Source organism: Papio anubis, chromosome 3, assembly GCF_008728515.1.
Source record: "Papio anubis isolate 15944 chromosome 3, Panubis1.0, whole genome shotgun sequence".
In the NCBI taxonomy this organism is placed as follows: domain Eukaryota; kingdom Metazoa; phylum Chordata; class Mammalia; order Primates; family Cercopithecidae; genus Papio; species Papio anubis.
Window position 1 is genome coordinate 61,814,003 of NC_044978.1, and position 15,952 is coordinate 61,829,954.

Genomic DNA, 15,952 nt, shown 5'->3' on the forward strand with positions numbered 1-15,952 from the left:
CTGAAATGGATGAGGAGAAAATCCCAGGCCTTTGAGTTAAATTACAAAGCACGTGCAAAATGTTGGTGATATGAAGACATGTAAGTTGACACTGAAGAGGTGCTTGTGCGTGATCTCTCAATACTCTATTTCCAAGTTTGAATAAATGAGAATAATACTACCTATCTTTTAGTTAGGTGAAATGAGATGGAAGAGGGAAAATAATCTGGAACAGAAGGTTGGTGTGAGCATTTAAGAGAAGGGTAAAGAGATGGCTCAAGCTTACTTTTCAGTGGAAGCTCAGGAAAGAGAATAAAGGGGATCTTCAAATTAATTCTAACTTATCAAGCCAATTTCTTTAGTATAGGAATGACATAAATATTTAGGGAAGATGGCCTCCCTTCCCCCACCCTGATTAATAAAGATTAAGAAACTGGCTAGAGCATCCCTCATGTGGCACAACCTTGGTCCAGAGTTCAGCAGTGACAGTCCTTTGTTGGCTTCAAGATACAACCTCACCTGGAAACTGTCTCTGCTTAGCTGATTCGGCTGGTGTTATCAGAGTGTGGTTGAACAGCCTTTGCTCAGTTCTTTAGCCAGGTCTGCCTTTCCTCTCTCTAACTGCCTATGCTACCTTTATCTCACCACTGTATTTTCTTTCTTCTCTTTTGCCTTTTGGGCTGATATAAAAGTCTTAAAGAGACATGTTTTACTCTGCTGCTACATACTAAATCACCTCATTCTGGATGTTCTCCAATCCCTGTAAACCCAAAATTTATTTCTTTTCTTTTCTTTTTTTTTTTTTGAGACATTGTCTTGCTCTGTCACCCAGGCTGGAGTACAGTGGCAGCATCACAGCTAACTGCAACCTCCGCCTCCAAGGCCCATGCAATCCTCCCACCTCAGTCACCCAAGTAGCTGGGACTACGGATGCATGCCACCGTGCCTGGCTAATTTTTGCATTTTCTGTAGAGACAGGGTTTCACTATGTTACCTACGCTGGTCTTGAACTCCTGAGCTCAAGGAATCCACTAGCCTTGGCCTCCCAAAGTGCTAGGATTACAGGTGTGAGCCACTGCCTGGCTGTAGACCCATACTTTCTAAACAACTCTTTTGTTCCTCATAATCCAAACCCACAGGGCAGTCTCTGAGAAGGGTTCAGTATCCTATTTTAGACAGAAAAACACACATTTTTCTCTTGTGTGGCTGGTTAAAGAGTGCCCTCATCTAGTATATGTCACAGCGCCATTATCCCCCATGTTAAAAGATTTGAACCCCACATTTATGATAGATTATATTTCTTTCTGTCCAAAATTAAAGTTACTTTCAAAATATAATCATTTTGATATTTTTCACTGTAGCCATCTTTGGAATTCCTGTTGTGATGGTAAAATAGGTCCACAAATTCTTTGATACTCTTCCCCTCAAGAAGTGAGGCTTAATTCCTCTCCCCATGAGTGTGGGCTGAGCTTAGTAACTCAATTCTGACAAACAGAATGGTGGAAATGACAAATATTGTGGAAATGGCAGTGTGTCACTTCTAGGGTTAAGACATAAAAGGTCTTGTAGCATCCCCCCTTTCTGTGTTTTGGCTCGCCACTTTGGAGGAAGCCAGTTGACACGTTATGAGGACACCCAAGCAGCTACATGGAGAGGTCCACGTGGCAAGAAACTAGGCTTCTTATCAATGGCCATGTGTATAAGCCACGTTGGAAGCAGATTCTCCAGCTCCAGTTAAAGCCTTCAGATAAGTCTATCCCTGGCCAACACTGGATTGTAACCTCAAGAAAAGACCTTGAGGCAGAACTACCTGCTAGGTTACTCCTGGATTCCTGAACCACAAAAATACCTCTGTGTTAATAAATGTTTACTATTTAAGTTTAAATTACCCCTATGTTTTGGGGAACGATTTGTTACACAGCAATAAAAAATGAATACACTGCTATATAATGAAGGAAATCTGGTTAACAAAATCATTAGTAATAAAAAATAGTCATATTCACGTTCAGATTGGCTAGATAATGCATCTTTCTGGTACATCTTTTTCTTTCTTGGGAAGCTTGAAGCAACACCAAGAGAAAATTTATCTCAACTGGTATTCTCTAAAGTTGTATCCATCACATACTATAGTATTTGCTTTGATATTTGATTCCTATTTTGTAGACCATATGCTATGATTCTACAGACCAAAGGGGAAAACTAAAGTGTGTTTAATTACTTAATAAAAGTTGTCCGAATACCTTTTAAAGTAGGCAAAAGTCTAAATTACAAGTTTTAAAAACCATTGAACAGGAACATAATACTATTATAATAGTAGTTAAGTTCATCTCCTTAGGGCCATTCTCCATACTTGTAGTCTATTTCTCCCTTGATTTTCAATGTCCTATGACATTAGGGAAACAATGTTGTAGAAAGAATTCAGACAGACCCTCAATCAATTTCCAATCCTGCCTCTTGTTGACTATGCGAGCTTTGGCAAGTTATTGAACCCTCTTTTGATTTTACTTTCCTCATATACAAAATGGAACCAGTAATCACTAAGTATGTCTGGAAGTGATTTTGAAGATTAAATGAGTTTAATAAATGTAAAGTACCTAATGCAGTCCCTGGAGCACAAGGTCAGTTTATTATAAATGTCAATCCTGCTTTTACCTCCAACTATTAAATGTATACTTCAAAATACTCACAAAAAAGTTAAGAGGGAGACCATGATAATATATGATGTACCATTAGAGAAGTCACTTTAGAGTTACATATACCTTATTTTGTCAAAGATGCTCAAATCAGGGCAAAATACCCTTCTGCTGACCCTTAATTCTCCAAAATCTGGTCCAACAGTAAAAAACTGTAAATGTGCAAAATCCAAATCACAATATTGTCAAAAATTTTAGCAGAGGCAGAGCTCATCTGTCAGCCACCTCTCTACTGACCACAAAAGAAGCAAGTGTATTGACAGCCCCCCCGCTTACGAACTGGCCCAGCTGAGACTCCATGGCACCTTTCTGCATTATTCATACCAAATGAACACAGGTAACTATTTTTCTAGCGCAATCGATCTTTAAACTGTAAAACTGTTCAAGGAGTTTGTCTTTTGACAAAAATGTAATAATTTTAACAAAAGAAATATAATATTATTTTGAAATGATTTTAAGGTAAGCAAAAACCTCAACTTACTCTTCAGCAGGCAGGCCAATTAGCAACAACTTGTGAGATTCTTTCCAATAAGCCACGTGAATTTGTTTTCCATTTAAAAGGAGGGATGAGCTAAGAAACAATAAATTCAAAATAAGATAAAAATATCTTTAAATGTCATAAAATTATAAGTATAATTCATAAAAGATTGCATATGGTATGATTTAAGAACTGCATACTTAACAAGTAGATTCCTTTTCATATACCTGCGTGCAAAAAACGCAAGGAATTATATGACAGTAAAAATACACTGCAACATATTGAAAAAAAAAAAGCAAAACAGAAAACTCTAGGCCAGGCTGGGTGTGGTGGCTCACACCTATGATCCCAGCACTTTGGGAGACCAAGGCAGGTGGATCTCTTGAGGTCACGAGTTCGAGAACAGCCTGGTCAACATTGCAAAACCCTGTCTCTACTACAAACACAAAAGACAGCCTGGTGTGGTGGTACATGCCTGTGATCCCGGCTACTCGGGAGGCTGAGGTACAAGAAGTGCTTCAACCTGGGAGGTGGAGGTTGCAGTGAGCCAAGATTGTGCCACTGCACTCCAGCCTAGGTGACACAGTGAGACTATGTCTCAAAAAGAGAAAAAAGAAAACTCTAGGCCAAACAAAAGTAGACCCATTATAGAAAAAAAAAAAAAAAAGTTGAAATTCTCTTGCTAACATTAAGCATAATATAAATTTTTTTTTCCAAAAGAAAGCTTCAAAACGGGGTGCAGTGGATCATACCTATAATCCCAGCACTTAAGGGAAGCTAAAGTGGGAAGATCACTTAAGCCCAGAAGTTTGAGACCACCCTGGGGAACAAAGTAAGACCCCATTTCTAAAAAAAATAATAAAAAATTAGCTGGGCATAGTGGAGTGGTCCTGTAGTCTTAGCTACTTGGGATGGGGACTGAGATGGGAGGATCACTTGAGGCTGGGAGGTCAAGGCTGTGGTGAGCCATGACTGCACTCCAGCATGGGTGACAAAGCAAGGCCCTGTCTCAATTAAAAAAAAAAAAAAAAAGAAAGCTTCATCTCAGTTGGTTAATTTAACAAATATTTTGTGACTGCCTATTTATGAAGATGATTTGCTAAAGAAAGGAAGATGTAGTCCCAGCTGAGATGACAATCAGTATGGGACACAAATATATAAACATGTAAACAAAATGTAAGTCAGATTTAAATGTGTTCTCAAGGAAACTTTTGGCGTGATGAATATATTCATTGTGTTGATAGTTTCAGGGTATACACCTATGTGAAAACTAATCAAATTGTACATTTTACATATGTTCAGTTTACTTCATTATACTTCAGTGAAGTTTTAAAAATTTAAATATGTTCTAAAAAGAGATACAATAACGAACTATGATAATATAGAGAACTTTGTGTAGAATTTTAAATATAAATCATTAAATGAATTTTTCCACACAGAACATTACTTTTGTCTTAATACATTTTAGAAATGCATACACTTTTAGACAAATATTAGACTCTTGTAGTATACTAATATTACTATAGTTTAAAAAGTGTGTATGCAACAAAAGATACACACATTGCTAAGGAACCCCTAATTTCCATATTTATTACCTTCTCAAAAAAGTTTTTCTAGCTGTATTTACTGCTTTCCACATTTAACCCATATCTCATGGTTAATAACAAAATCTAAATATTAGGTAAAATAACATCTATTCTTTACAGTAGAAAAAACGAAGACAAAAAAAACCAAAAAAACAAAAAACAAAAAAACCAAAAAAACAAAAAACAAAAAAACCAAAAAAACCCCCAAAACACCGCACAGAGAAACAAATTTTCTTTCTAATAAGACTGTAAAGGAGGAATGCACACCTTATGCTAAATGAAATGCATCTCCTATGCTAAATGAAAGAAGCCAGTCACAAATAGCCACACATTATATGATTCCATTCATATGTAATGTCCAGAACAGGGATATCTATAGGAATGGAAAGTAGATTAGCAGTTGCCCAGGTGTTGGGCTGGCTGAGCTAAAGGGTATAGGATTTCTTTCTGACGTGAGAAAAATGTTTTAAAATTGACTTTGATGAGGGTTGCATATATCTGTGAATACACCAAAAAGCATTTACTTGTACACTTTAAAATTTGTTATTTGTATATATTTAGGGGGTACAAGTACAGTTGTAATAGATGGATATTGCATGGTGGTGAAGTTTGGGCTTTTAGTGCAACCATCACCTGAGGAGTGTACATTGTATCCATTAAGTAGTTTTTCATTTCTGACTCCCCTCCCGCCCTTCAAAATCTCCAGTGTCTGTTATTTTACACACTACGTCCATGTGAATACATTATTTAGCCCTCATTTATAAGTGAGAATATGTAATATTTGACTTTCTGTTTGAGTTGTGTCACTTAAGATAATGGCCTCCAGTTCTATCTACGTTGCAGCAAATGACATGATTTCATTTTCTGTTATTTATTCCATTTACTTATTTAATTTATTCCATTTATTTATTTGTTCTTTTTTATTTCATCGTATATACATACACCACATTTTCTTTATCCAGTCATCTGTTGATGGATGCTTAGATTGATTCCATTATCTTTGCTACTGTGAATAGCACTCATAAATATATGAGTGCAGGTATCTTTTTGATATAATGATTTCTTTTCTTTGGGTATATACCCAGTCATGGGGTTACTGGATCAAATTGTAGTTATATTTTTAGTTTTTTGAGAAATCTCCATACTGTTTTCTGTAGAGGCTGTATTCATTTACAATTCCACCAGCACTGTATAAGCATTCCCTTTTCTCTGCATCCTCACCAGCATCTATTATTTTTTGACCTTTTAATAACAGCCATTCTGACTGGTGTAAGATGTTATCTCATTGTGCTTTTAATTTGCACTTCTCTGATGATTAGTGATAAGCACTTTTTCATATGCACGTTATCCATTTGTACGTCTTCTTTTTAAAAATGTCTGTTCATGTCCTTTGCCCACTTTTTAATGGGGTTATTGGTTGTTTTCTTGTTGAGTTGAGTTCGCTATATAGATTCTGGATATTAGTCACTTGGTGGATGTGCAATTTGCAAATATTTTCTCTCATTCTGAAGGCTATCTATTGACTCTGCACTATTTCTTTTGCTGTGTAGAAACTTTTCAGTTTAATTAAGTCCTACTTATCTATTTTTTGGTTTTGTTGTATTTGCTTTTGAGGTCTTACTCATGAATTATTTGCCTAGGCCAATATCCAGAAGAGTTTTTCCTAGGTTTTCTTCTAGCATTTTTATAGTGTAAATAGTGTCAGGAATTATACTTAAGTCTTTAATCTAACTTGAGTTCATTTTTGTATATGGTGAGAGAGATGGGTCCAGTTTCATTCTTTTGCATATGGCTATCCAACTTTCCCAGCACCATTTATTGATTAGGGTGTACTTTCCCCAGTGTATATTTTTGTCAACTTTGTCAAAGATCAATTGGCTATAGGCATGTGGCTTTATTTCTGTTTCTCTATTCTGTTCCATTGATCTATGTGTCTATTTTTATACCAGTAACATGCTGTTTTGGGTTACTATAGCCTTATAGTATAATTTGAAATCAGGTGATGTGATGCCTCTAAGTTTTGTTCTTTTTGCTGAGGACTGCTTTGGCTATTCAGGCTCTTTTTTGGTTCCATACCAATTTTAGGATTACACATGCACTTCAAATGGGTGAACTGTATCACTTATGTACTATATCTCAATAAAGATGTTTAAAAAATAAAGAGGCCTGCAATACGCTTTTATGAACCCAAATTGATAAACTAAATAGAGCCTCCAGTACTACTGTATTGAAAATAAACTAACAGTTTGTATATACAATATATTAAAGTCACATAAACATGACTTTCAATTAGTTAAAAAATAAAATTCTTCTTTCTATTGCCTTGTAGATTCTACCTCTTTTAAAATCATAGAAATGTCATTTCTACCTAAATATGGGAAAAAAAAGTTAAAGACTAGAAAATCCAATTTGATATTTTCTCAGTATTATGGAGGCTGTTGAAATTTGAGATAAAATTTTTTTGTAAAGTCTAAAATTGTTGAATATTAAAGAAGAAAAATTGTTTATAATTCTTAGATTTATTTTATGGAAAAAAACACAAACCTAAAAGCTTTGAGCCTCTTCTTCCCATAAATTATGGCATTTCAATGTCAGGGCTTAATAAATCAATGGAATGGGTATTTGACTCTATAACTGACTATATTAAGAGTTCCAAATATAAAATTATTTGACATCAATTGGATGAATGGTGCTCATCCATCACTGAGTATCTACACTGATGATGAATGCATCTGTCCTATTTGTCTATTTTTGGTTTTGCTGCATTTGCTTTCAAGGTCTTAGTCATGAATTATTTGCCTAGACCAATGTACAGAAACATTTTTCCTAGGTTTTCCTCTAGCATTTTTATAGTGTCAAGTCTTACTTTTAAGCCTTTAACCTAAATCAAGTTAGATTAAAGGGACAAATGGGAGCTAAATAATGTGTACACATGGACATAGAGTGTGGAATAACAGATATTGGAGAGTTTTAAGGGTGGAAGGGTAGGAAAATTCACTGATTATGAATAGCCCTCCTAAAGAACATTCTGTATTTTTCTATCATTGTTGTAAGAACAGAGTATGTCCTAACTATATGACCAATTTTGGTGTTCAGTCATTCTTGCCAATTCTGTTTGCCATAAAGGTATTGCCTAGGAAGTTAACAATCAAGATAGAAACATGAAAAAGCTGAGATTCATAATAATGCCATGCTTAAAAGATACACCTTCATGAAGAAATAATAAATATAGGCCCAACTGTTATTTAAAATGTGCCAAAACACCCAGATCTACAGCTGCATTGAGAACCTACACTTCAAATAGATGATTGGTAGAAATAACTTAGATGAAGCAAAAATCTGCAGACATTCTGTAGATCTCGTTATCTATAATGTATAGATATATACATGTATGTACATAGATTATGGACTATAATGTATATAATACATATATTGTAGATACAAGTATACTTGTATAACAGATACTTGTTTCAGCATTTTATTTGTCAGGGTGAAATAAAAGAACTTGAAAAAAACAGAATTAAAGCCAAATAAAAATTATTACCTAGTAACTTGTGTCCCAGTTACGTTTTCCAGCATGTCACAGAGTGTGAGAAAAATCCCTCTCACACTTTTAAGTTTCTGAGATGCTTCAGACATTGGATAATGATAAAGAATTTCCTGCTGTTAAATGAAACAAATGATCAAACCACCCAATTTTCCAACCGGTATCTTTGTCAGGGAAAGTTCAAACTTTGTATTAAGAAAAGAACAAAAAATGAATCCTTTCAGCTTCAGTGGGAGTTTTATTCAAACACAAGGGGAGAACTATGCTTGGAATTTTAACACATTAACTAGCATGTAAAATACTACACTTGAAAATAAGTTAGAGACTGCCAAAATTAGTCATAACAACAAATAATATACTAAGTAGGATACTAATTAATTTAAATTACAATTCATTTAAAACAGTTTTAAACTTTAATCTCTTTAATAGCAATTTGTAATACTCATATTTTATTATATTTTGTTAATAGTATACAGTTATTCTCGTCCCTGTGGTTACACAGCTACACAGGTACCACAAGTAACTATTAGGAGTCTTTAAATTTAATTACTTTTATACTATTTTTTTAAAAGACAATATTCAACATTTTTGGTGAAATCATTAAATCCAAGCCAAGACAGCAATTAAACTTACAAAGTGAGAATACAGAACTAAATTATAATATAGATAATAAGAAAAAAGTGTCACAATATTATAAAACCTTATCTGTCAAATTTGAAACACTGTGTATGCCACAAACTAATCTGAATTCAAACTTGAAAAGAGCATATTTTATTTTAAAACATGGAAAATACTAGATGTACAAGATAATTCACAAAATGCCTTATGTTTTTCTATTTTCGAGAAGAGCATGTCTCAGGAAACAGTTTTTACAAAATAAAATGACAAATTTCAAAATCAGGATGTGCACTGTCTCAATACTGTCATACAAAGAGATGCACCATTCTGTACCTCATTTTTTGTTGTTCCTTAAAGCAACATTTATTTCTCTCACAAGGAAAATTAAAAGCAGGCAAAATGAAAATGTTAAGATAGAAACCATGAAGAATTCAGAGTGGCTTCCAGTTGCCCTGTTTAATGACTGTATCCATAAATATTAATATTGCCACTATTGAAAACCCAAGCTCCTTAAATAGTACCATATATTTTCTCTGGTTCTCTATCTCTCTAAAGAGTATTACATATCTTGCTGTGGTCTCACTATACAATAAATAATTACATGATACAGTCTCCATGTCTTGCCAACTTTTACATTATGACAAATATAAATAAATCGGAGACATCTGCTTTTTATACTTAGTAAGCACATTCAATATATGCAAATTACTATAGAATATGCTGGTCAAATACACTCTGCCTAACAACTAAAATTTTATTGCAGTAATTCTAATCTAAAAAAGTTACAAAACATTATTTTATATCTAGAAATTAAGTTAAATATCAGTTAAGAGCTTCTGTTGTCTACTTAACAGATTTAAATCTTGGCCAATAAGTAATTTTATTGTATTTAGCCAAAATACCATACACTACTTTAAACAAAAAAAACCTCATATACTCTTTGAATAGTTTTTCGAAATCTCCAAGCTTATGGTCTTTACATTTTGAAACCTTGTAACTTAAAGAAGATAAGCTTTTATCAAATATGTAACTCACAGAAAACCTTGTGACACGTAAAATGACCTTATGAGATTTTATTATAAATTAAGTCATACCAGTCAAAAAAGGTCATTTGAGAAGGTCTCTATTCCAATCATAAAAGCCTCACTATTAAAGACCTGGCAAGCTCTACGGTTCTTAACCAATTTAATTAGCTGCATTTTTAAGCACTTATTAGTAGCATGCATTTGCAGCAGCTTCCACTCTGTTCAATAAGAATAAAAGCCTCTCTTAATTACAATGTTGATACAGGGCTGGCAACAGACAGAAACCTGTTCTTTTGAGAAACATCTACACACTTTCCCATGGAAAGAAAGGCAAGGATGACAAAAGGTCTTAGCAGTATCTTACTCCAAAATGACTTAGAAGATTCAGGATGTTATCGTCCCGGAAATTTGTTGTATGTTTTATATAACAAATGCTTAAATATTTCATTTGTTTTAAAAATATAAAGGATCAGTACTACACACAAGAAATTAGAATTATTAACTCTAGGTCTGCATGTATTTTTTTTTTTTTTTAATTTATGTTTTGAGACGGAGTCTCGCTGTGTCGCCCAGGCTGGAGTGCAGTGGCTGGATCTCAGCTCACTACAAGCTCCGCCTTCCGGGTTCACGCCATTCTCCTGCCTCAGCCTCCCGAGTAGCTGCGACTACAGGCGCCCGCCACCACGCCCGGCTTTTTTGTATTTTTAGTAGAGACGGGGTTTCACCCTGTTAGCCAGGATGGTCTCGATCTCCTGAGCTCGTGATCCGCCCGCCTCGGCCTCCCAGAGTGCTGGGATTACAGGCGTGAGCCACCGCGCCCGGCCAGGTCTGTATTTTTCAGAACACAGAAATAACAAAAATGTGTTTAAGTAAATTCCTTCTTTGCCATTTTGATTATTCACTAAATTTTGATATATGAAGCAACACAAGGAAATGAATCCTTTTGGATAAAATAGCTTTAGCATTGAGAATACAGACTCGAAGGATTTCAAAAAGAAAGAGATACAGATTAGTTAAAAACCTTTTAAATCTCACTTCTGTGGAAAGTATTATGTTTGACTAGATGCTCTGAGAGACCCTTTCGTTGTAAAACTAGATCCATGGCCAGAACATACTTGTCAAATTGCTGACATGCAAGAAGCAGGGAGGTTTCCAAGGACAACCTTCCAACCTCCTCCATTACTGCAGAGCAAGTTAGGGCTTCTGCTGGGAGTGTTGAGTGGTGGGCAGAAGGACAGAAGTAGGCCTGTCCTGAGGGCTGATTCCCATGACAGCTTCCATCAGGACACTGAGTACTGGGCTAGGAACAAGGTAGGTGAGCTGAGCCTAGAACCACTTTGTTAAGACCATACCCTCAAGTAAGACTGAAATATCCTAGGTCAGTGGCAAAAGCAGAAGAAACAAATTATCTCTGGAGGACAGCATCCCCTCATTAGAACGACAAGACTCCCAAAGATAACATCAAGCAATAAGTTTAGTCAAAGATCCCTAAGGACATAAGAAGGCAAGCCATTGCAAGTGAAAACCTTGTGACACGTGAGAATCCTCTCAGGACTAGAGCTTGTAGAATGGGCAGATACAGAATATAGAGTCTACAAGTTTAGAGTTACAAAGATGAGCAAGCAACAAAAGACCCCCAGGAATATCATGGCAGATTTGAAATGATGATTAAACACTTTTCAGAAACTTCTAAAAATAAATATGTAATTGTTTAAATACAAAACACAATGGAGAGATTAAACAACAGTTGGGGCATAGAAGAAGTAAAAAGCTGAACAAACACTAGAAAAGGCACATTCCTTACAAAGGAATGACAGACTGACAGTAGACTTCTTAAGAGCAATAATGGAGGTCAAAAGACAAAGGGATACTATCTTCAAATAGATTAGAGAAAATAACTATCTACCTAGGTGGCACAAGCAACTTACGTATTCACTTGATCTTCTTCCTGGCCACACAGGAAGGCTACATTTCTTACTTCCTTGCATAGGGATAGACCATGTGACTAATTCTACCCAATGGAACATGAGCAGAAATGATGTTACTTCTTTCAAGTCAGGTCTCCAAAATGTCCCATGTGATACTGCCTGCCTTCTCTCTTCTCTCATTGGTCAATTAGATGCAAAGGATCTAATAGAGGACTCCTAAGCCCTTGGGAATAATAGGAACACTAGAAGAAAGGCTGGAGTCACTGAGCCACATGACCAGGAATAGTTAAATGAAATGAGATCTAAACTTTCATCATGTTAAGCCACTGAGACATTAGGATTGTTTGTTATAGCAAGTAGCCTACCCAAATGAATACAATCTAGAATTATCAAGCTACCTTTCAAGAAGAGGTAAAAGAAGCCATCATCAGATAAATAACAACAAAAAGAATTGATCACCAACACACTTTCACTAAAAAGACATGTTTAAAATATATGTTTTAGGAAGAAAATAATGATCCAATAAGGACAGTCTCCAATGTAAGAGGATGATGAATAAAGAAAATATGAGGCACAATTGTAAATTTAAGCTAGGTAAAGCTGTATGAAATATATAATATTTATATTAAAAACAAACATACAAATATATAATATATAATTATAGTTATACATTTTATAATACATCATTTATATATTGCATAATATATACTTAATTTATAAATTTTATGGTGTACAAAATGTTATAATAAGTAGTAGTTATAATTATAGATGATGGAGAAAAGAGATAGCACTAAAATATTGATGACAATAGCACATAAGTAAAGAGAAGGGTAACTGAAGCTAAGGTGTATTAAGGGGTTTGAATTATTTGAAAAGGGGTTAAAATAGTGTTTCACTTTAGAATCCGTTAAGACAAATATCATAAAATTTTAACTGTAATCATTTAAAAAACAGAAAGAGTATATAGCAAAAATAATGACACAAGCAACCAAAAATAGATAAGAAAAATATCACAGAAAAAGCAATTCCAGTAGAAATTTTCAAATAAGGTAGCAGAAATGAATTCAAATATATCAGTAATCTCTATAAATGGACCCACTGAGTTTGTTAGAAGAGAGAGACTGCCAGATTGGAAATAGGCTGTGTGTAAAAGACATGTCACATACATAAAGACACGGACTGAGAAAAAGAAAGAAAAAAATTCAAATACTTATAAAATAAAGCTGTATGATATTAAATATTATTTTTAAAATGTTAATGTTAAAAAAGGACTTTAAGACAGAAACAAACTAGGGTGGAGAGGATCATATCATGAGGTCAAAAAGTTCAGTTCTCCAGGAAGATTTAATAATTCTAAACATTAATGCACATAACAAAATTGTCTCAAAATATATAAAGCATAAATATTTAGAACTGGAGGGAAAAATGGACAAATCCTCATCAGAGGGGGAGATTTCTATATCTTTCTTAATTATGAATAGGCAAAGCAGACAAGAAACCAATAAAAGATAAAACTTGAACAAAACAATTAACAGACTCAAAACATTGATGTTGAAAGGTAACCTGGTATCAAAGAAAGGGCACAGAATTTGGAAACACTTCAGCTTAAATAGAAATTGTCAGTTACTAGCTATGTGAACTTAAACATTGTACTTATCTTTACTAGGATTATTTCCTTTACCTGCAAATAAAAATACCCAATATCTGATATTATGCTAGACAAAAAGTAGGTGTTCAATAAACATTGAAAATGAATTTTAAAAACATGTAAAATATAAAAACTATCGACAACCTATGTAAGAAAGTTAATGCTACATCCCCCTGCATTAAAAGCTATTAACAGAAGGAGGGGATTGACTGTAACAGGGCACAGAGGAAATTTTTTGAGGTGACAAAAATGTCCCATATCATGATTGTGATACTGCTTACAAAAGTATAATATATTTGTCAAAACTCATCAAACTGTATACTTAAAATTGTTGAATTTTATTATGTATAAGTAATACTTCAATGAAACATATCAAAAAGAGCTAAAAAGACCTTAGCTTCTAAGTTAAAACATACTGTAACAATACCTTCCTCTTTTTTCTTTTCCTACAGAAATAACTGAATAATTTGTTTTCATTTTAAAAACATTTGTGGTATGAAATATTCATATCTATAATAGAGTATTAGATACACAATTTTAAAGAACAATAGTTAATTCATTTTTGTCTCTTCCTTAAATCAAATATACTCACTATTCACTGGGAATACAATCACTTACTTTTTCCTTTGGACTTTTGAGGACACTCACCTCTTCCTTTGAGGTTTCTGAGTCGAGCTGTAGTGTGAGATACATAATGATATGAGGAGTGTTTAGGCTACTCTGCTGGATACCTTCAACCTCTTCTCCCCAGAGAAGCTTGACTAAATCACTTGTGTTCGATTGTGTCTTTTTCTGTCTTGGTTGGGATGTCTCCTTTTTCACAGCATATGCATTTTCAAATGTCAGTTTCACCTTTAAAAATTAAAACAATGTGTTGATTTTTCAACAAGGGAAAATCAGCTGCAATTTTCACAATGAAGGATCTGTCGATGCACATACACCCAGGTATGTACAGTATGTATAAATCATCCCAGAGTGAGGGCTCCTGATGGCTGGGGCTGCATATTCTATTTATATTTGTATCTTCAGCTCCTAGGAGAGTGTCTGATACATATTACCACAAATATTTATTGAATGAGAATGTATAATGTTCTGTATAAAAATTCATTTAATCAAACATAATCATTGCAGTCTAAATTGTTGACTATAAAAATAAGAAAGGCCATCAAAAACCAGAAATTAGTATGATCTGATAGTGCAAAAAGAATAACATCACAATATGAATGCTGACAGCACTGGCTCATCTGGGAAGATAGAAGGAAGAGATTCAGCATTAAGAGTGACTTCACACAACAGAGTTAACTCTCCTTTCAAATAAGGCGGTATTTCAAATATTCTTCTCTTAGACATTCTTTCTGGTTCTTTAAAACAAAGGCCAAGGAGAGTAAACGCTATCAATATGCTACATCTTAGAGCAACACGGCTCTAAGAAGATTATCAATTTTATTAAGACAGTTTTAATTTCATGGCCTGATGTTAAGACTGGTAAGAGTCCAGAATGTGGCCATTTACCACAGGTATGGAAAGGTAGCCTCCACTTCTCAATTACCTAATGGTCTGGTACTGGTCCGTGGCCTGGGGGTTGGGGACCCCTGGTGTAAGAGGATGTCCTTATTCTTAGGAGATACATGCCAAAGGACTTAGGGATGAAGTATTAAAATTACCTATCCTTGGAAAAGGAAATATTTGTCTAGATACCAACTGGTCAAAGATAACTTGTTCATTTCAAAGAAGTACCAAAATTGGATAGCCACACATAGAAGAATGAAACTCTATCTCTCACCGTATACAAAAATTAACTTAAGATGGATTAAAGACTTAAATCTAAGACCTGAAACCATAACAATTCTAGAAGAAAACGTACTCTTTGGACACTGGCATAGGCAAAGAATTTACGACTAAGACTCCAAAAGCAAATGCAACAAAAATGAAAATAAATAAATGGGACCCAATTAAACTAAAAAGCTTTTGCACAGCAGAAGAAATAATCAACAGAGTAAACAACCTACAGGATGGGAGAAAATAGTTGCAAACTATGCATCTGACAAAAAACTAATATTCAGAATCTCTAAAGAACTCAAAGAAATCAACAAGAAAAAAGTAATCCCATTAAAAAGTGGGCAAATGACTTGAATAGACATTTCTCAAAAGAAGATATACAAATGGTCAACAAACATGAAAAAATGCTCAACATGACTAATCATCAGGGAAATGCAAGTTAAAATAAAATGAGGTACCACCTTACCCCAACCAGAATGGACATTATTAAAAAGTCAGAAAACAACAGATGGAGCAGACGTGGTGAAAAGGGAACGCTTATGCCCTGCTGTTGGGAATGTAAATTAGTACAACCTCTATAGAAAACAGTATGAAGACTTCTAAAAGAACTAAAAGCAGATCTATTATTAGATCCAGCAACCCCACTACTGGGTATCTACCCCGAATTCCTT

The 15,952-nt window shown here is 34.5% G+C and overlaps 1 protein-coding gene across 7 annotated transcripts in view; it reads right to left on the bottom strand.

The window, feature by feature from the left end:
- The window catches only part of INTU (inturned planar cell polarity protein), a 108,910-nt gene that overhangs the window by 47,948 nt on the left and 45,010 nt on the right, over nucleotides 1-15,952 (bottom strand). For all 7 annotated transcript variants that reach the window (XM_017959035.3, XM_017959036.3, XM_017959033.3 and 4 more), the window contains exons 4-6: nucleotides 14,151-14,354; nucleotides 8,281-8,399; nucleotides 3,154-3,243 (exon numbers count right to left, since the gene is read on the bottom strand). In XM_017959035.3, the coding sequence (XP_017814524.2) occupies nucleotides 3,154-3,243; nucleotides 8,281-8,399; nucleotides 14,151-14,354 (413 nt within the window). The remainder of the gene's footprint in view (nucleotides 1-3,153; nucleotides 3,244-8,280; nucleotides 8,400-14,150; nucleotides 14,355-15,952) is intronic.